The 21,157-nt window shown below is 40.8% G+C and overlaps 1 protein-coding gene across 4 annotated transcripts in view; it reads right to left on the bottom strand.

Annotated features, from left to right (window-relative positions):
* Positions 1–21,157, bottom strand: part of LOC128666758 (oocyte zinc finger protein XlCOF6.1-like) — a 113,238-nt gene that overhangs the window by 25,153 nt on the left and 66,928 nt on the right. For 3 of the 4 annotated variants that reach the window (XM_053721529.1, XM_053721530.1, XM_053721532.1), the window contains one exon: positions 3,173–3,286. The exons of the other annotated variant lie outside the window; for it this stretch is intronic. In XM_053721529.1, the coding sequence (XP_053577504.1) occupies positions 3,173–3,286 (114 nt within the window). The remainder of the gene's footprint in view (positions 1–3,172; positions 3,287–21,157) is intronic. 4 annotated transcript variants of the gene reach the window in all.

Here is a 21,157-nt window from a genome sequence, read left to right as displayed (position 1 = left end):
AAGGAATAGCCAAGAGCTTAGATTTAGAGGACACATCCGCAGACCAAGATTTTAGCCATAAGGCTCTTCGTGCTAAGATGGAGAATCCTGAATTCTTAGCTTGGTGATCTGAAAGGAAGCATCCGTAATAAAAGAATTAGCCAGCTTAAGAGCTTTAATTCTATCCTGTATTTCCTCTAAAGAAGTCTCAGTCTTAAGGGACTCTTCTAGAGCATCAAACGAAAAGGCAGCCGCAGTTGTGACCGTCACAATGCAGGCCGTCGGTTGCAAAAGGAAACCTTGATGAACATAAAGTTTTTTGAGAAGACCCTCCAACTTCTTATCCATGGGGTCTTTGAAAGCACAACTGTCATGTCCTCGATAGGAATAGTCGTACGTTTAGCCAGGGTAGAGATAGCCACCTTAGGGATCGTCTGACAAGAATCCCGCACGGCGTCAGCTATAGGGTACATCTTCTTAAACATAGGGGAAGGGGAGAAAGGGATACCCAGTCTTTCCCATTCCCTAGCAATAATTTCCGAAATCCTTTTAGGGACCGGAAAAACGTCAGAATAAGAAGGGACCTCTAAGTATCTGTCCATCTTACTCAATTTCTCTGGAGGGACCACAATAGTGTCACAGTCGTCCAGAGTCATTATCAAACAGTTACCCCTCAGACAAAGCCTCCATTCCCCCTAATTTAGAGCCCTGAGAGGGTACATCGGAGATCGCCATCAAGGAATCAGAAGTCGAAGGGACCACCTGGGCCTCTTTCCTACTGTGTTTACCTTGCAAAGCTGGTAACTTAGATAAGACTTCTGAAAGAGTGGATGACATAACTGCAGCCATTTCCTGCAGAGTGAATGAGGCAAACGCAGTTGAAGAACATGGTGTCACTTGAGCGGGCGTTAAAGGCTGTGACGCTTGGGGAGAAAGTTGCGGCATACCCTGAATTTCATCAGTCTGAGAACATTCCTTAGATACATCTTTATTAAAGAAAATTTGTTCTTTACACTGTAAAGCCCTTTCAATGCATGAGGGACAAAGCGTAACAGGGGGTTCCACAATGGCATCTAAACACATAGGACATGTACTTTGTTCAATGTCATCCATGATAACAAATGCAAATGCAAGCTTGGTCAAAATAATGATAATATATTGTAAAATTCAATCAACTGAGTTTATAATAAAAAAAAATTCAGTGTACTGTGTCTTTAAGAAAAAAACCTTCTAATTAAAGCCTGATATATAAAATGTGCAGAGATATGCTGTATATATTTATATCCCACTCCCTGCACGTGAGCCTTATAAATATCACACTGGATTCCAGCAAAAATGAAACAGTCACCCTGCCGCAGCTCTGCTGCGGCTCCTACCTGCCTCCATGTGACCAATCTTAACCCCTTAAGAAAACAGCTCCCCTAAGATCGCTTGTAAGATACTACAACAAGTGAGCTTAGGAGCCGTGAGGAGATGCTGCCACCGGAACTCAGTCGAGTAAGAAACTGTGCGGCTAAGCGTGTGCGGCAACAAGCCCCGCCCTTGATGGGCGGAAACATGTCACACAAACCCCGGGAAAAATAAGTACAGTACCGCCATGTACCGGAGTCTAGTAAAAACACTTATCACTCCAGCACTACCCCCAGCGTCAGCCATCTCTATAATATAATAAAGATAATAGAGCCAAGCCCAATGATACAGGTATATACCCACATAATGTCCCAGCGCTTCTAGGCTAAATTTTAAATGCCAGAGTGTCTGGATATAAAGCAGTATGTCGGTTCTCCTTCATCTTCAAGCTAATGAGAACCTACATACTGTCTAAGGGAAGCCCTTAGGCCCATAGTCAATATCAAAGGCAGAGTACAGTCGGATCTGAGATATGCTGCTGAGCCCCAGAGTAAAAGACTGCACTTACCTCCATGCTGAGGAACAGCATGATATTCTCACAGTGTCAAGAGGTCCACTCTTCCTCCTGAGGTCCTGTGAAGCAGAATGGTCTTAGTTAACATTCTTTAAGACCATACACAGAAGAGCAGCACAAGTATGGGAGGCGCAGTGAAGCTAAAACTCCACCAGTTCCCACAGCCTGAAAGGCTATCACTCCAGAGGCTGCCCTATAGTAAAATAGTACACTTTGGCACCATTTAAAAACAAAAAACTCTTGATTGAAGAATCCAACAAACACCTCACTTTACCTCTTCCTATCACTAACGCAGGCAAAGAGAATGACTGGGTTGGGAGGGAAGGGAGGAGCTATTTATGCAGCTCTGCTGTGGAGCTCTTTGCCTCCTCCTGCTGACCAGGAGGCGATATCCCACAAGGATGAAATCCGTGGACTCATCGTATCTTGTAAAAGAAAGTAAATGCAAAAGCACTTAGTTTGAATATCAAAAATGTCAGTTAAAGGGACAGTAAACACCAGAATTTTTGTTGTTTAAAAAGGTAGATAGTCCCTCTATTACCCATTCCGCAATTTTGCATAACCAACACAGTTATAATAATATACTTTTTATCTCTGTGATTACCTTGTATCTATGCCTCTGCAAACTACCCCCTTATTTCAGTTCCTTTGACAGACATGCATTTTTAGCCAATCAGTGCTTGCTCTTAGGAGCTTCACGTGCCGGAGCTCAATGTTATCTATATGAAACACACAAACTAACACCCTCTAGTGGTGAAAAACTGTCAAAATGCTTTCCGTCTTCAAGGTCTAAGAAATTAGCACATGAACCTCCTAGATTTAGCTTTCAACTAAGAATACCAAGAGAACAAAGCAAAATTGGTAATAAAAGTAAATTGGAAAGTTGTTTAAAATTACATGCCCTATTTAAAACATGAAAGATATTTTTTGCCTTTACTGTCCCTTTAATTCAATTTTCCTTTCTCCTGCATCATGTGACAGCCATCAGCCAATAAGAAAAGGCATAAACGTATATACTATGAATTATTGCGCATGCACAGTAGGAGTTGGTGCCTCTGCAAGTGTGTATATAAAAATATTGGGCACATTTCGATGATGAAAATGAATTGGAAAGTTGCTTTCAATTATGTGCTTTATCTGAATTGTTTAATTTTGACTTTAGTGTTCCTATAAACATGAGCTACACACATCTGTCTGCCATAAATTATTTACATGAGACAAAATGTCACCATCACAGAATCTTCCCTTTAATTAATAAGCGCTAATCACCTGTAGACGTATTTATGGGAACTTCATCCTCCTCAGTTTTCACCTGATCACACACATACGGTTCTCCTCCGTGCTCAACCGCTGAGCCATCTGAAGGTGTCACATCCATACGGCCTGTACAGTGAGAATGTATAAGTTGTTTGGAAAAAGGAAAGAGTTCTTGGATCCATAATGCTTTATTCAATGTATATTAAAAATAGTGCACAGGTAAGACAGGACAAACGGACTTACGCGTTTCGGCAGGTGCCGTAATCATAAACCTATAGTGCAATAATCAGTATCAGCTTAAAAAGCAGTCACTACACAGCTATTGGTTACATATAATAGGTAAAAGCACTCCCATATTAACCCCTGCTATCCTATAAACAAAGCGTATCAAGCATAGAAAAGAATACAAAACAATACAAACAGGTTACTTATGTTGCTAGGACATTTCAAGATGTGATCATTAATATTTAGTGTTCCATTTTCAAAACAACTTGTATATAATAAATGAAATAGTAAACTTTCTCTTAAATTATGCTTTCAATAGTCATGGTAAAAATACTACCTATGTATTATATCCAATAGAATGCATACATATATATATATAAGCTGGTGCTATTTACACAATATTATTTAATATATGTAAAACTATAACAAAAACAGATGATAATATAATAGATCTCCATATATGAGACTTAGAATATAACCAGTGTATGAAAAAATATTCTTTTGAGTATGAATAGTCTAGGAGGGCAATTCATGTATGGTCATTGCCAATGATTTATCTCGTCAAATTCCGAGTTAAAGCCATTTGGAATCTGTCTGTAATTTAAATATCCTGTATGTCTCTTGTCTTGACAATAGGCTGTCTTTATCTTCACCTCTGGAAGGTTGCCCAATTACCTCAGTGGCTCTCCACCTAAAAGGTTCTTACATCCTTATGGTGAACCAAAAAAAAAATGCGACAAAGCCGAGCATGATCTATCATTTTTTATGTAGCCCAAATATTCACATATACGCGTTCTAACATCCCTTGTGGTCATGCTAACGTATTGTTTCAAATGAGCAGTGCATTCTATTAGATAGATCACATAAGACAGTGGAACATTTAATACAGCCTCTGGTTTGAAAAGTCTGATTAGTAGTGTATGAGCTAAATATTCTCTGCTTAATTAAAAAGAGAGAAGCGCTCAACCTGGGAATGAACAATAGCATAATAGCTTGTTCTATGGCTAGTAACACCCAAGAAGCAGCCTCTTTTTGCTCAACATGTGCCTTTCACAGAGAAGAACTTTCCTGAAGCATATCAGTCTGATCCTGATTTAACAGTACAGTCCAGCCCCGAAATACCAGCCAATCCCTCTCTGAACGAAAGAAACAGAAAAACCCCAGAAGTACGTTTCGGCCTATTGTGGGCCTCGTCAGTGAGGTGCAGCCATATCCCTCTAGGCACACTGAGCAACGGGTCCTCATCTGGATTCCCGCATCACACTTAGGGAGACTTCCCGAGGTACCTGTGCTTTTCCCATTTGGCCAGATGCGGTAACTAACTCTTCCATTGCTGCTTTTTATCTTAATTGAGAGCTTGTGAGTGAGTGCTGGACTTTCTCTGTGTGCTATATATATTACACACACACATTATATATATATATATATATATATATATATATATATATATATATATATATATATATATATATATATATACACACACACATACATATATATATACACACACACACACACACACACATACTATATATAACAGGTATGGGTACATATATAACAGCCAGGACACCTTGCCATCCCACAGCAGATACTGACACAGCTCGAGCCTCGAGTTCCCTAACAACCCGGTACGGTACTCACAGAAGGCTGGAGGTGGAGCAGGGACCAGGGTTCCATGCGAATCGATTGCGATCAATCATCATCCATGATCTTCTTGAAGAAGTTGAAGCCCCAATAACCGAACTGTCAGTAGAGTGAGCCTGACGTGCCGGCGGGGAGAGCGGGATAAGATATCCAAAGTCACTATCTATCAGGGTATTGGGTAACGGAGGGAGCACCGCGCACGTGCTGGAGGAGCTACCGGTACTACTACTACTGACTGAGGCACCTTGGAAGTTAGGAACGGTGGCCTGGGCCTTCGCAAGTGGCGGATCTCCAGGGCCCGGTGGCCACAACAAATAGTTTATGTGACCTTTGGGACCCTGGAAGTCCGCCACTGATAAAGTATAAAAAAAAATGTAAAGTCTTCAATCCCTTCATGCAAATGTTCTGGAAATAAAAGTAGTCTGTCAGGCATTACTTCACTTTCGGAAACAACTCCATGGAAATTCAGTAAAAATTCTAACCGACAACAGAACAACAAGGTCCTACGTTGACTTTAAGGGAGGAACAAGTAGTTTGCAAGCTCTCAAGGAAGTATCGCCCATTTTCATTTGGGCACAGAGGAATCGGAAGGGCATATCCGCTTTTCACCATTCCGTTCTACAGAATGTACAGGCAGATTATCTAAGCCGAGTTCCTCTTTCTCAAACAGAATGGCAGTTAAACACAAATCTTTTCAGGATGATTTGTCGACAGATGGGGTCTGCCAGAAATGATCTGATGGCTTCCAGACGCAATCACCAGTTGCCTCCATTCTTCAGTTGCCTGCCAACACCACAAGCTCTGGGAATGGATTATTTCTCTCAGGTATGGAGATTCAACCTAATATATGTCTTTCCACCACTTCATCTTATTCCTTATCTACTCAGAAGGATTCAGAGGGAAACGGCAATATTTGTGGCAGTGATTCCCTTTTGGCCTCGCAGACCATGGTTCCCCCTACTACTGCATCTTTCAGTGGAACCTTTAATGGCTCTTTCCACAATCTCCGGACATGTTGTTCCAGGATCCAATTCTACATACGGCACCTCAACGCTTAAACCCGACGGTATGGTTGCTGAGATCACAAGATATAGACAACTGAATATATCAGATTCAGTTATTCAAACTTTACCACAGGCTAGAAAGAAGTTTACCTCTTCAGCTTATTACAGAGTGTGAAATACAATTTCAGCGTGGATGATTCAGCATAATGCTTCTACTGACAATATAAAATTACATCACTTATTGGATTTTCTACAAGAAGGATTCTTGAGAGGTCTTTGCGCGGGGACATTGAAGGTTCAGGTGTCTATCACGGCCATTTCTGGTGTCAAGTGGGCACAGAGACAATTTGTCCATCAATTCTTTTATTCCTTGGTTCATATTCAACCTTCTACAAAATCTATCATTGGTCCATCAATTCTTTTAGGCCTTGGTTCATATTCAACCTTCTACAAAATCTATCATTCCAACATGGGACCTTACTTTGGTCTTGAAAGCTTTAATGGAAATACTCTTTGAACCCATTAGATAGATCTCTCTCTGGTTTCTCAAATAAAAGACCATCTTTCTGATTGCAGTTACATCTGCAAGAAGAGTCTCTGAATGACAGGCCTTATCTGTCAATTAACCTTTTCTGGCTTTTCATAAAGACAAGGTTGTTTTGCGCACAGTTCCTGAGTTTTTACAAAAGGCAGTCTCTGATATTCATAAATCACAGAACATTGTGTTACCATCTTTTTGTCCAGAGATGCAAGACTCTCCAGGGAAGCCATTATACCGTCTTGATGTGGTACGTTGTCTTCACACATATGTTTCTAGGACAAAGTCTATTCGGAAAACAGATAGTTTGTTTGTGGTACCAAGGGGTCTACGACAAGGTCAAGCTCCTGCAAAATCCATTTTGGCAAGTTAGTTCAAACCATCTCTCAAGCCTAAAAAAATTTGGACAAAAAGTCTTATCGTCTGGTTTCCTAATAAACTTCTTATGCAGCATTTTTTCTTTGTTTGGCTTATTTATTTATTTATTTATTTTTCCAACAAGCTTTATTGACAAAAATAAAGGTTTAACAATTGCCATGGAATGCATCCGGTGTTATACAGTTAGATCAGTAAAAAGAATAAAAAGAAAGGGAAGAGCATAGGACAGGAACAATACCGTCTGATGATCAAAGTTCTGTGGATCATGGCAATGCATACCCGATAAGGATATCTCAGTAGAACAGAGTAGCTTGTAGAGTTTTTCTTTTTACCAAAACATGTGGACAGGATGACCACTAAACATGTAAACTTTGCTACATAACATATTTCAAAGTTAACAGATCTTGCAAATATAAATACACTTGAATAAAAATTACTATCAGCAAAATAATGATTAAGTAACAAGATTAAAGTTCCATTGAACCAAACAGGACGCAGGCCCAAGGCAATACTCCAGATGGGTCAAACACTTTTCTCGCCATTTAAAGTGATTTAAGCAGATAGGGATACCACTTTGTTGGAGTTATGTAGTTGGGAAGGAGTCCTAGTGTGTGTATAAATATATGTTTCCCAGAATAAAGACATGGCGCAGTAGAAGTCCATCCTATTTGTTTTCTGATAGTGAAATCTTTCTAGGGACAGGAGGAGCGTAACGTTTTGTGACCAGTCACTCTGGGTTGGTATACTACGCTGTTTCCATAATCTAGGAACCAATTGCTTAGCCCCGCTTAGCATGATGTATAATAAAACCTGTCTATACTTACATTTGATATTAGGCGGATTATTGAATAATAGCGTTAAAGGGTTAAAGGGGATGTCTACAGAAAGGACCTTTTGGATTTCTCTATGAATGTTCTGCCAGAAGGGTTGGAGTATAGGGCAATCCCACCATATATGGAGGAGTGTCCCTGTTTGTTTACAGTCCCTCCAACACAATGGATTGAGGATAAATCTTGGCTAGCCTGCTATGGTAGAGATACCATCTTTCTAGGAGTTTTAAGTTCGTTTCTGTGATACCCATTGAAGAGGGTGCTTTTCCCATTTGTTGGAATATAATTCCCCAGGTTTCAGGAGAGACCTCAAACCCTAGTTCAATTTCCCATGTTTTAGTGTATGGCGGTAGGTTTTTAGAGTGTAGGGCAATGAGGATTTTATATATCTTAGAGAGGGTGCCCTTCGCTAGTTGTGAGGAGTGACATAATGTTTCAAAGGGGTTTAAGCTTCTTGTCAAGTTAGGCTTGTCTTTGTGGCAAGAGAGGAAATGAGATAATTGTAGATATTCAAACCATCTGTCAAAAAAAACATTGTTTTTGTCTGCTAAGGCTGTTTTGTGTAAGATGGTTCCCTTTTCTATAACTAAGTGACAGGGTAAACCTGTTGACAGCGTGTACGGTTCGTCTAGCCATTTCTGTGATAACGGGGGGAAGTCGGTATTGTGTAGTAAAGGGGTTAGTGGTGAGGGGATGGTAGATTTGCCTTTCTGAGGGCGCGTGAGGTGGTCCCATGAGGAAAGTGTATCGAGCACCAGCGAAGGGGTGAGTGGCGGTAGAGTCCTGTGTTGTCTATATGTCCAGCACACAGAAACTAGACTTTTCGAACTAGTTAAGTCATGCTCAAGCTTGACCCACTCTTTATCCAGATTGTTTTTGCACCAGTCAACCACTCTGGTTAGCTGTGCTGCCTGCAAGTATAACAAGAGGCTAGGTTCCCCCGAGTCCCCCTTCATCCCTATTCCTATAAATGATGTTTTTAGCTATTCTAGGACGTTTATGTGCCCATATGAAACCATTTATAAAGGATTGTGCGGAATGTACGTACTGCGGGGGAGGTTGGATGGGTAATGTCTGAAACATATATAAAAAACGTGGTAGGATACTCATTTTGAAGGCTTGTATCCTCCCAAGCCATGAGAGGTGTTTGTTACGCCAGGCCCCGATATCTGATCTAATAGAGTTCAAGAGGTGCTGGTGATTTAAGCGATGTAAGGACTCTCTCGAGTTTGTTAAGCTTATCCCTAAATAATTTATAGAGGTATGTTGTGACCGGAATTGATTAGTGATCTGCTGGGAGGTCTGATCGGTGATGCTTATGCCTAGGAACTCCGATTTCTGCATGTTTATTTTGAAGTTAGAGAGGGAGCTATATGTTTCTATAACCGGCATCAGCGCCTCTAGGGATTGTAAGGGGGAGGTCAGTGAAAATAAAATGTTGTCCGCGTAGAGAGTAGATTTGTATTGGGTATCTGCTATATGTATACCGCGGACTCCTTTATCCTTCCTGACATTGGAGGCTAAAACCTCCATGGCCAAGATAAACAAAATGGGGGATAAAGGGCAGCCCAGTCTCGTTCCATTTAATATGGGGAATGCGTCTGACATAGAATCGTTCAATTTGATGCGTGCTTTCGGCATCCGATAGAGGGCAAAAATTTTCTCGATAAGCTTTTCTCCTAGGCCAAATCGGAATAATGTGGATTTGAGAAACAACCAGTCCAGTCTATCGAAGGCCTTTTCGGAGCAGTGTTAATTTTGTCGACTAAAACTAGACTAAAATGACTATAAAACTAAAGAAATTCTGATGACTAAAATACGACTAAAACTAAAATGGCATTTTAGTCAAAAGACTATGACTAAAATTAAATCAAAATTTGCTGACAAATATAATCAATCCATATCCAATTACTGCTCTTTTGTAAAATTTACGAAACTTAATTTTATTAAAGTTTAAGATAAAGACATGTTATATACCACAACAGTTAAATCTGTTAAATCTGTATTGCATGTTCAAAACTTAATACCATAAATAAAAACAGGTTAATAAACCTTTACTCCAGGAGTATATGAGTTTTGAAGTTCTAGAGCAGTGCTAATATGGTTGTCGAAAATTTTTCAAATCTGTGAACAATCAATTGATTCTTCCTATAGAAATAAGCATAACCCACGGATATGGGTTTAAGTTATGCTGTGCCTGTGCTAGCTGCAGAAACTTTTTGTTGTGTTGAGTTACTTGATACTTATTTTAATTATTAACAGAGAACTGTTAAAGTTTTTATATTGGGTAATTTGTTCAATACAGTTTACAGTTTTTTTTTTTTATATTTTAAAGTTGCACTTCTGTTTGTTTATGAAACTTGGTTTTATTTAATTGTAAGTTTAATAAATATGTTACATATCACAACGGCTAAATCTGTGTCTGTATTGCATGTTTAAAGGGACATTAAACACTAAATACATGCTAGATAGAATGATGCATTCAAAGAAAAGATTAGTCCATGACTAGCATGTAGATGTATTTTTTAAAGTTTCATTAGTTGTTTAAAAAGTGACAAAATAAGTGTAAAGTTTTAGTGTCTATAAAACACTGGGAGCTGCCATGTTGTAACTTGTGTTACCTTCTCTGCTGTGGCCAATTAGGGACAGTTATACATAGGTCATTAGAGTGTGCAGCCAATGGTTGTGCTGGATTTAACAGTGTGCTGCACTTCCATTTCTAACAGGAACTGAAAAGCTCACAATTTCAGAATGGAATTACAGGCAAAGAGGACAAAATAAATAATGAAAGTATATTGCAGAGTTGTTTTATATATACAATTTATCATTTTATATTACCATCTCAAAGTGTTTAATGTCCCTTTAAACATTAATACCATAAATATTAACAGGTGTTATGTTTACTCCTGGAGTATATAATCAGTTTGCAAATTATAGAGACATGCTTAAATAATGCATTACACTTTAACTAAACCCCTTAGATTTTAGTCGACTAAAATCTACTGGAGATTTAGTCGACTAAAACTAGACTAAAACTGAAACAATTCAGATGACTAAAATACGACTAAAACTAAAATGGCATTTTAGTCAAAAGACTAAAACTAAGACTAAATTGAAATTTGCCGTCAAAATTAACACTGTTTCGGAGTCGATGGCAAGGAAGATTGAGGGGATATTTTGTGACTGGGTGTATTCAATCAAGTCTAAGATTTTGATGGTGTTATCTCGAGCTTCTCTACGGGGAACAAAGCCTACTTGATTTAAATGAATTAGGTGTGGGAGAACTACGTTTAAAAGCGAGATAGGACGAAAGTTAGAAGGGCTATCTGCAGGCTTGCCAGGTTTAGGGATCACAGAAATATGTGCTTCCAACATAGGGGGGAGGAAAGGATGCTCCTGGTCCACTGAGTTAAATAAGGCACATAAATGCGGGAGTAGGTTGGGTGCAAACTTTTTATAATAGGCGACGGTGAACCCATCAGGACCCGGGCTTTTACCCGAGGGTAGGTGTTTAAGGATAGTCAAGAGTTCCGTCATGGTGAAGGGCTCTTCCATTTCTGACGCCTGAGCGTCGGTGAGTTGCGGTAAGGGGGTGTCTAGAAGATAGTCATTTATAGCGCTTCTAGTGTCCGTGGGGTGGGCGGGTTTAGGGAGGATGCTAATGTAGAGAGGATGGTGTTTGGGACAGGTGTGCTCTCCTCTGCATCATCCATATTTGCTTGTGGTGTCTGGGCCCTTTTCAGTGGTGATTTGTTAACCTCTTCGCCCATAGTAGCTTTTGTGTTTGTGGGAGAGAAAAACTGGGCAACCATGCTATCTCTGTGGCTGTGTAGTTTGGGAAGTTTATTGGGTTTTGCAGAGCGTTTAGCATTCATTTTACCACACTGACCGTGAGTAGATAAGTGTACTTGATGCCCTGCGCAGGGACAGATGTGGTAGTGGTTTATAGATAGGGGTGGTGAGCAATATGATCAGTGAGTTTCGATAAAATCTCTATCAGTGTAGATAGAGTAATGAGGGCAAGTGCCACTTGATATATTAACAGCACAAGGGAAAGAGCAGTCTCTGAAACTAGCGTGGCAGTCGTTGTAATTTTGCCAAGTGTTATGTGTGCGCTTGTTACACTTAAAAAGCTAAGCCGCTCCAGCTCCAAATCTAATCTGATATATCTCTAGGGCGCAAGTCTGTCGGTAAGCTTATTCACACCACCCCTAACTCTCTTTTCTTTATCGGGGCCCTGGTGCTACAGCACTATTTGTACCTCACCCTTTTCAGGTCAATCTTCCGTGACGGCACCCTCCGCCTCTAAGCAGCGTGATGGCGGCTTCCTCAATACGTGCCCGGGCCGTGTCGGACTAAGACATCACACTGTGAGTGAGTACAGTTTGTCCCCGGTGCTTCGCACAGTTGCGCTCCGTATTGTTGGGCAATGTGATAGGGTTTCCCCGAGGCGATCGCCTAGCTGCTTCCACTCCGGCACGGAGGCCTATGTCCTGTCGGGTTGTTTCCAGATGCGCCACAAGTAGCGATCGTGATAGCGCCCAAATCAAACTATTTGGGACCGGTTAAAAAAGTGGTCTTGGGGTTCTCCATTCGGTAGTCTGTCACCGGATCGTGCCGTGCATATTAAAATTAGGGCTAGAGTAACTATTTTGAGCAAATCTATGGAGCTGGGTCACAGAGCTCAGAAATTACACAGCCTCCATCGCTGCTGCTGGCTCCGCCCCCCTGTTCGGCTTATTTTTTATCCCACCCAATGTTTACCTATTGATATTGCTTTATTTTCTTCTCACTTGTAAGCATTACCAGGGAGGACCAAGGTAACTAGAAGTGAAACAAATATAAGAAATGTATCATGGCTCTTATCCCTGGGTAATGCTCACCAGGTTTCCCTTGCCTTTTTTCCTTTTCACCTTTTATTATTATTATTCTACTTTATTTATGAAGCACCAACAAATTCCGCAGCGCTGTCCATGGATACAATTTATTTAAATAAAACAATACAAGACTTGTAAGAGACAGGACAAAATTTACAAACACATACAGGAGGGATTGAGGAACCTATTCCCGTGGGAATTTACAATCTAGAAGGGTAGGAGGTTGCGAAACAGGAGTTGAGGACTGCAAGATTGGCAAAGATGTTAATACAGAGTTAGATGAGGGAAATGTTAGGTAAGTGAAATTAATTTATTATTGAGTTGGGTGGTCGGCTTCCCTCAACAGAAAAGTCTTCAGGGAACATTTAAAGGAAGATAGATTAGGGCAAAGCCTGACAGCTCGTGGGAGAGTGTTTCCACCTTTTGAAGGCTGGACATCTAAGAGGATAAGGGGAATGGGTCCAGATTACCTTTATAGGTAATTAGGGGAGTGGTCTTTTCTGTCCGCGCCCCTTTGGGAGAGGGCTTCTCACTGGTATGCATTACCCAGGGACATGAGCCAAGATATAGAAATTGCTTATATTTGTATGTTAATTTCTTGTTCTTATAAAGAAGAGTGAAAAGGACGACAGTGTTCCTGTTTGATTAGTAATGACTCCTGTATGGCTGAAATAGAGCCAATAAAAATGAGTTCCACCAATCAGACGAGTGCCTTCTTTCATTCAGTTTTAACATTAAGTTTACATGGCTGCCGATTCTTGTTAATCCCACACGCTCTAACTACACAAAACAGCCAGGGGACCTAGGGAACTTCCTGGACTTATTGTCAACATTTATTATATTGAAATTGGGCAAATATCTCATGTGCCCACGGTCAACTTCTGGGTTTTCCGTATGATATGATGCTACAAACAACTTATAAAAGTGCACATCCGAGGCATGTGTTCAACGGTATAGCTAAAAGCCAGTTTATTAGAGCTGGAAGGGCGTGTAGTACTGATTCAAATTTTTAAACTGAGAGTGACAACATTAAAGAGAGGCTTCTATCTATTCATCTAAGTTGGTTAAGGAGGCAGCTAAAGAAGCCTTAAGTGTCAATAGAGATAAGACATTTAAACGGACACATAAAAGATGACAAGCGTTTACTATTTGTAACCCAATATTCCACAGCCCTGGGTGCAAAACAGCACTCTCAGGAAGCTGCACTGTCACCAGAGTCTGGGGTTAACTGCCTGTGACTCTGGTGACAGTGCAGCTTCCTGAGAGTGCTGTTTTGCACCCAGGGCTGTGCATGTTACAGGGTCATAGGATATGTACCCAGTCCGGCCTGAGAGTGCTGACCCCACCCGTGTTTTGTATATGTTTGGGGAGATTACATAAGCCTGTGCACCCTCCATTTTTTTCACAGTTCTTTGATTGTGAGCCTGCACTGTGTGGCTGTTTAGGGACCCAGGTTTTTGGAAGAGACCTTGACAAGGTACCTGGGCTATTCCCATTTGGCCATATGCGGGAACTAACTCTTCCATTGCTGTTTTTTATCTTAGTTGAGAGCTTGTGAGTGAGTGCTGGACTTTCTCTGTGTGCTATTTTAATGTATTATTTTTTTGTAATTTTCCCTGTTTGGGCCTTGCACCCAGGCCTGTCTGGGGTTAACTGCCTGTGACAGTGCAGCTTCCTGAGAGTGCTGTTTTGCACCCAGGGCTGTGCATGTTACAGGGTCATAGGATGTGTACCCGGTCCGGTCTGAGAGTGCTGACCCCACCCGTGTTTTGTGTATATACACCCTGTTCCAAATTATTATGCAAATTCTATTTCAGTGTCACAAAGATTATTTTTTTTTTTTTCAGTTTAACTCATGGATGGCATTGTGTCTCAGGGCTCTTTTAATCACTGAAAACAATCTCGGACACCTGTGATAATTAGATTGCCAGGTGAGCCCAATTAAAGGAAAAACTACTAAAGGAGGGTGTTCCACATTATTAAACAGAGCACCATTTTCAAGCAATATGGGGAAGAAAAAGGATCTCTCTGCTGCCGAAAAGAGTGAAATAGTTCAATGCTTTGGACGAGGTATGAAAACATTTGATATTTCACGAAAACTTAAGCGTGATCATCGCACTATTAAGAGATTTGTGGCTGATTCAGAGCACAGACAGGTTCGTGCAGATAAAGGCACATTGAGGAAGATTTCTGCCAGATCCATGCATCAGATCAAGAGAGCCACTGCTAAAATACCATTACATAGCAGCAAACAGATATTTGAAGCTGCTGGTGCCTCTGGAATCCTACAGACATCAAGGTAGAGTCCTCCAGAGTCTTGCAACTGTGCATAAACCGTCCATTCGGCCACCACTAACCAATGCTCACAAGCAGAAACAGCTGCATTGGGCAGAAAAATACATGAAGACTAATTTTCAAACAGTCCTGTTCACTGATGAGTGCCGTGCAACCCTTGATGGTCCAGATGGATGGAGTAGTGGATGGTTGGTGGACGCCCAACCTGTTCCAACAAGGCTGCGACGTCAGCAAGGTGGTGGTGGAGTCATGTTTTGGGCTGGAATCATGGGAAGAGAGCTGGTCGGCCCCTTTAGGGTCCCCGAAGGTGTAAAGATGACCTCTGCAAAGTATGTGGAGTTCCTGACTGACCACTTCCGTCCCTGGTACAGAAGGAAGAACTATGCTTTCCGTAATAAAATCATCTTCATGCATGACAATGCACCATCTCATGCTGCAAAGAATACCTCTGCATCAATGGCTGCTATGGGGATAAAAGGAAAGTCATGGTGTGACCTCCATATATATATATACAGTGTGTGTGTGTGTGTGTGTGTGTGTGTGTGTGTGTGTGTGACAAGTTCAGGCACCACGTCAAGGTCCTTTCCAACACCTGAGTCCCTAACACAGCCACACAATGCAGGCTCTCAAAGCCAGACAAACTGGGAACAAGGGAGGGGTGCACAGATATATGTAATCACCCAGCAACATACAAATCACGGAAAGGGGACTGCACTCCAAAACCGGACCAGGTACACATCCCATGACCCAGCAACATGCCAGCCCTGGGTGCTAAATAGCACTCACAAAAAGCTGTGTAGTCACCAGAGTCATAGGCAGTTAACCCCAGACAGGAGTGGGTGCAAGAACCATGGGGGATTACAAAACAAATACAACACATAAAGGAAAACCCAGCACTCACCAGCTATTGTACATATATGTATATATAGTATATATGTGTGTATATTAAAATATATATATATACACATATATATATATACACACACACATATATATATATATATATATATATATATATATATATATATATACACACATATATACACACACACACATATATATATATATATATATATATATATATATATATATATATATATATATATATATATATATATATATATATATATATATTGTGTGTGTGTATATATGTGTATATTAGGATCTTGCTCTATATTGGGAAGTTTTAAAAGTAAGGCAAAACTATTAAAGAATAAAGAAGCTCAAATTTACAAAGTTATAAAAAAAGTGCTCTGATACAACAGCACAACCGACACATAGCCTAGGGACTCACGGTGGGAAGATAGGCAACCTGGATCATCCAGCAACACTTCTGGAAAAACTTGTACACCAAGGAAGGCAACTGATACTGCCAGGCCCACGCACTTCAGAGGATCCTCAGACGGAACCTCTGACGTCATTTCTGGTGACACCACAGAACATGGCGGCTCCCATCAAAGGCATCTCTAAGGAAGACCTACACAACTGCTCCCACCAGCGAGGATCCATCTGCTGGAGGGGAAACAAGGATCGGTCCCCAGGAAAGTTCTAGCAGCCACCCACTGCCCAGGATCAAAGAGGGTCTCCTAGTCCTGGTTACCTTGAAGGCTGGACATAACTAAGAGGATACAGGGAATGGGTCCAGATTACCTTTATAGGTAATCAGGGGAGTGACCTTTTCTGTCCTTGCCCCTTTGGGAGAGGGCTTCTCACTTGTAAGCATTACCAGGATGGGCCAGGAGATATATTTTTATCCGAAAGGGGAGTTTAAACACAACACACGTGCACTCTCACTTCTCACTTGTAACCAGTGTACCTCAGACACTACATACGTGTATACTGAACTGTAACCTGCATTTCTCATACAAACACCACACGTGCACTCTCACTTCTAACCGGTGTACCTCAGACACTACATACGTGTAATACTGAACTGTAACCTGCATTTCTCATACAAACACCACACGTGCACGCTCACTTGTAACCAGTGTACCTCAGACACTACATACGTGTATACTGAACTGTGACCTGCATTTCTCATACAAACACCACACGTGCACTCTCACTTGTAACCGGTGTACCTCAGACACTACATACGTGTATACTGAACTGTGACCTGCATTTCTCATAAAAACACCACACGTGCACACTCACTTGTAACCAGTGTACCTCAGACACTACATACGTGTATACAGAACTGTAACCTGAATTTCTCATACAAACACCACACGTGCACACTCACTTGTAACCAGTGTACCTCAGACACTACATACGTGTATACTGAACTGTGACCTGCATTTCTCATAAAAACACCACACGTGCACTCTCACTTGTAACCGGTGTACCTCAGTCACTACATACGTGTATACTGAACTGTGACCTGCATTTCTCATAAAAACACCACACGTGCACACTCACTTGTAACCAGTGTACCTCAGACACTACATACGTGTATACTGAACTGTAACCTGCATTTCTCATACAAACACCACACGTGCACACTCACTTGTAACCAGTGTACCTCAGACACTACATACGTGTATACTGAACTGTAACCTGCATTTCTCATACAAACACCACACGTGCACACTCACTTGTAACCAGTGCACCTCAGACACTACATACGTGTACACTGAACTGTAACCTGCATTTCTCATACAAACACCACACGTGCACTCTCACTTGTAACCAGTGTACCTCAGACACTACATACGTGTATACTGAACTGTAACCTGTATTTCTCATACAAACACCAAACGTGCACTCTCACTTGTAACCAGTGTACCTCAGACACTACATACGTGTATACTGAACTGTAACCTGCATTTCTCAAACAAACACCACACGTGCACTCTCACTTGTAACCAGTGTACCTCAGACACTACATATGTGTATACTGAACTGTAACCTGCAATTCTCATACAAACACCACACGTGCACTCTCACTTGTAACCAGTGTACCTCAGACACTACATACCTGTATACTGAACTGTAACCTGCATTTCTCATACAAACACCACTTGTGAGCTGCTGGTGCAATGCTGAATACGGAGAGCGTATTGCTCTCCGCATTCAGCGAGGTCTTGCGGACCTGATCCGCAGTGTCGGATCAGGTCCGCAAGATCTTTAGTAAATAGGGGCCATAGGCTCAAACGGAGCTTGCTGAAGAACTTAAGAACAAAAGTTAAGACTCCAGGGAGGAGTAAAAGGTTTGAGCACAGGCCTGATTCTGACCAAGGCCTGACAGAACGATTGCACGTCTGGTACATTCCCTAGACGTTTATGTAACAAAATAGACAAGGCAGATATTTGACCCTTCAAGGTACTTGCAGATAAACCCTTATCCAGACCCTCCTGGAGAAACGACAGAATTCTAGGAATCTGAACTCTACTCCAAGAGTAGCCTCTGGCTTCACACCAATACAATTATTTGCGCCATATCTTATGGTAAATCTTTCTAGTTACAGGCTTACGAGCCTGAATCAATGTCTCAATAACTGACTCTGAAGACCCACGCTTAGATAGAATTAAGGGTTCAATCTCCAAGCAGTCAGCTTCAGAGAAACGAGATTTGGATGAAGGAAGGGCCCTTGAAGTAGAAGGTCCTTCCTCAGTGGAAGTCTCCAAGGTGGAAGAGAAGACATCTCTACTAGGTCTGCATACCAGATCCTGCAAGGCCACGCCGGAGCAATGAGGATCACCGACACCTTCTCCTGTTTGATTCGAGCAATGACCTGTGGAAGGAGAGCGAATGGAGGAAATAGGTATGCTAGACTGAAAATCCGAGGAACCACCAGAGCATCTATCAGTACAGCCTGAGGATTCCTTGACCTCGACCCGTATCTCGGAAGCTTGACGCTCTGTCCCCATTTGAGAATCAAGTTGGAAAACACCTCCAGATGAAGTTCCCACTCCCCCGGATGAAAAGTCTGTCTGCTCAGAAAATCCGCTTCCCAATTGTCCACTCTGGAATGTGAATCGCAGACAGAGAGCAGTTGTGGGTCTCCGTCCACTGAATAATCTTGACTACCTCTGGGATGGAAGAAAAACCGTTTTAAGACCAGCGCAAAATGACTTATAAACACACAAAGAAATCACAAGGTGGAGGAACTCTCAAAAGGCCTCCAAAACACAAGATATAGAATAAAATTAATGATTTCTTGCGCAACCAAATGCTAAAATTTATAAGTATAAAAAGGAGTTAATAGGAGTAGATACAATGATGGGCACAGTCCCAAAAATAATTAGTTAATTAGTTAATAAACTCTTTATTTTACTTTTCACACACACGATTCACTAAAAACGTCTAGGCATAAATTAATATAGAGAAAAAGATCCAAATGACTAGTGTGATCAGATACAAAGAATATGATTTGAATAGAAATAAAAATGAAAATAGAATTAAATTCAATGAAGAAAATTCATAAAAATATTCATAAAAATATTAAAAATCCTTTGGCCAAAGTTCATCATAAATACAATAAACATAAAAAAATAGATATACAAAATAAATACAATAGTAATACAAATCAATCCTCCGGGATGGCCAAGGAATTCCGGGTTCCTCCCTGATGGTTGATATAAGCCACTTAAGTTATTGTCCGCAGGGCGGCCATCAGGGGGTGACTCCTGTCAGGGGCCCAATGGGCCAGGGGGGCCCCATGAGGCAAGAACTTTAAAAAATAAAAAAATAAAAAAATTTTTATTTTTTTTAATTTTGGCAGCCACCAGTGGGTACTACAGCAGAGTGCTAACTGAGCATGGAAAATGTTATTACAAGGTGTAAAGTATTAGCATTTGAGAGAATTTCTGAGTGTGCACTAAGCCACTATGCACAGTGTGAGACAGACTTGGCACTTTGTTTGTACAGTGTGTGCCTGAGTCAGACAGCAGATCACTTTCATTTGCAGAGGAGTTAGGACTTACTTAGCAAATGTTTTTTATTTCTTTGTGCAATTTCGGATTGTAACTTCAGTGTGGTAGTAGTTGTATGGTGGGGCCAGGGGTCCATAAAAAGCAATTTATTTTAGCAGCAGTGTATTTATGATTATTTGACAATGCTGTAGAAATTCTATATTTAAAACCATGCAGAAATGTTTCCTCCTCAATACAATGCCCTTTTGTTACATACCAACAAGCCTAAATCCTGCATTTAACCAGATCTAATGGTATGAGTACCACATCTTATGGTTCCACTAAAACCATATAGAGTACAGCATTTTCAAAATCCATAAGTACAGCTGACAGATGGGAACATTTGTACACTATATTTGAAGTGGTGCTCTTGGTTGGTGAAAAAAAACAAACAAACAAACATATGTCAACCTTTTAAAAGAACTTTTCTTCATCTAGCCATCTACCCAGATCATTAATGTACAATTTTGAATTCACAGAATTATTTTTGTTTTACACGTTTACAAATATGATTCTTTAAAAAGTGATCTCTTAATTTCTGCAATTTTTTTTATCCTGCATGTCACACACTATTGATGTGTTTCTGTGGGTGTCTGTGTTTATGTCTGTGCTTTGGTTTATGTCTCTATAAGTGTGTATGTATTTTTTTCTGTGGTCCTCTCTGTGAGGGTGGGTGTGTATGTCTTTGAGCTTTTTCTATGGGTGTATGTTTGCCTTTGTGTATTTTCTCTGGATGCCTCTGTGAGGATGGGTGTATATGTCTGTGTTTTCTGTGGATGTCTCTGTGAGGGTGTGTGTTTTATGTGGGTGTCTCTGTGACGGTGTGTGTATGTCTTTGTGTGTTTTCTGTGGATGTCTCAGTGAGGGTGTGTGTATGTATGTCTTTCTGTGTTTTATGTGGTTGTCTCTCTGTGTGTGTATGTCTTTGTGCGTTTTCTGAGGCTGTCTCTGTCAGTGTTTCCTTGGGTGTATGTGCAAGTTTGTGTGTGTGTGTGTGTGTGTGTGTTCATTGTCTGTTCCTTTTTAGGACATTTTGACCTTACTACTGATTATTCACATCTTTCTACAGACTTTGAGACCTTTACGGAAGTCACCAATCCACCATTTAACCTTTAAATTATTGTTTAGGCAGTTCAGGGCCCTTCCTTTCAGCAACTGCATGCTGTTGTCATCATTTAGTTGGCATCTTCCTTTACGAAAAGATAATCAGAACTCCATATTTTGTTTTCTAAATCTCCTTTTTTTTTTTACAAAACTGTAGTCTACCTCATTACTTGTCAGGTCAATGTAAT

The sequence above is a fragment of the Bombina bombina genome, chromosome 7 (genome assembly GCF_027579735.1).
Source record: "Bombina bombina isolate aBomBom1 chromosome 7, aBomBom1.pri, whole genome shotgun sequence".
NCBI classification, from domain to species: Eukaryota; Metazoa; Chordata; class Amphibia; order Anura; family Bombinatoridae; genus Bombina; species Bombina bombina.
This window is presented reverse-complemented; position numbering and strand designations above follow the sequence as displayed.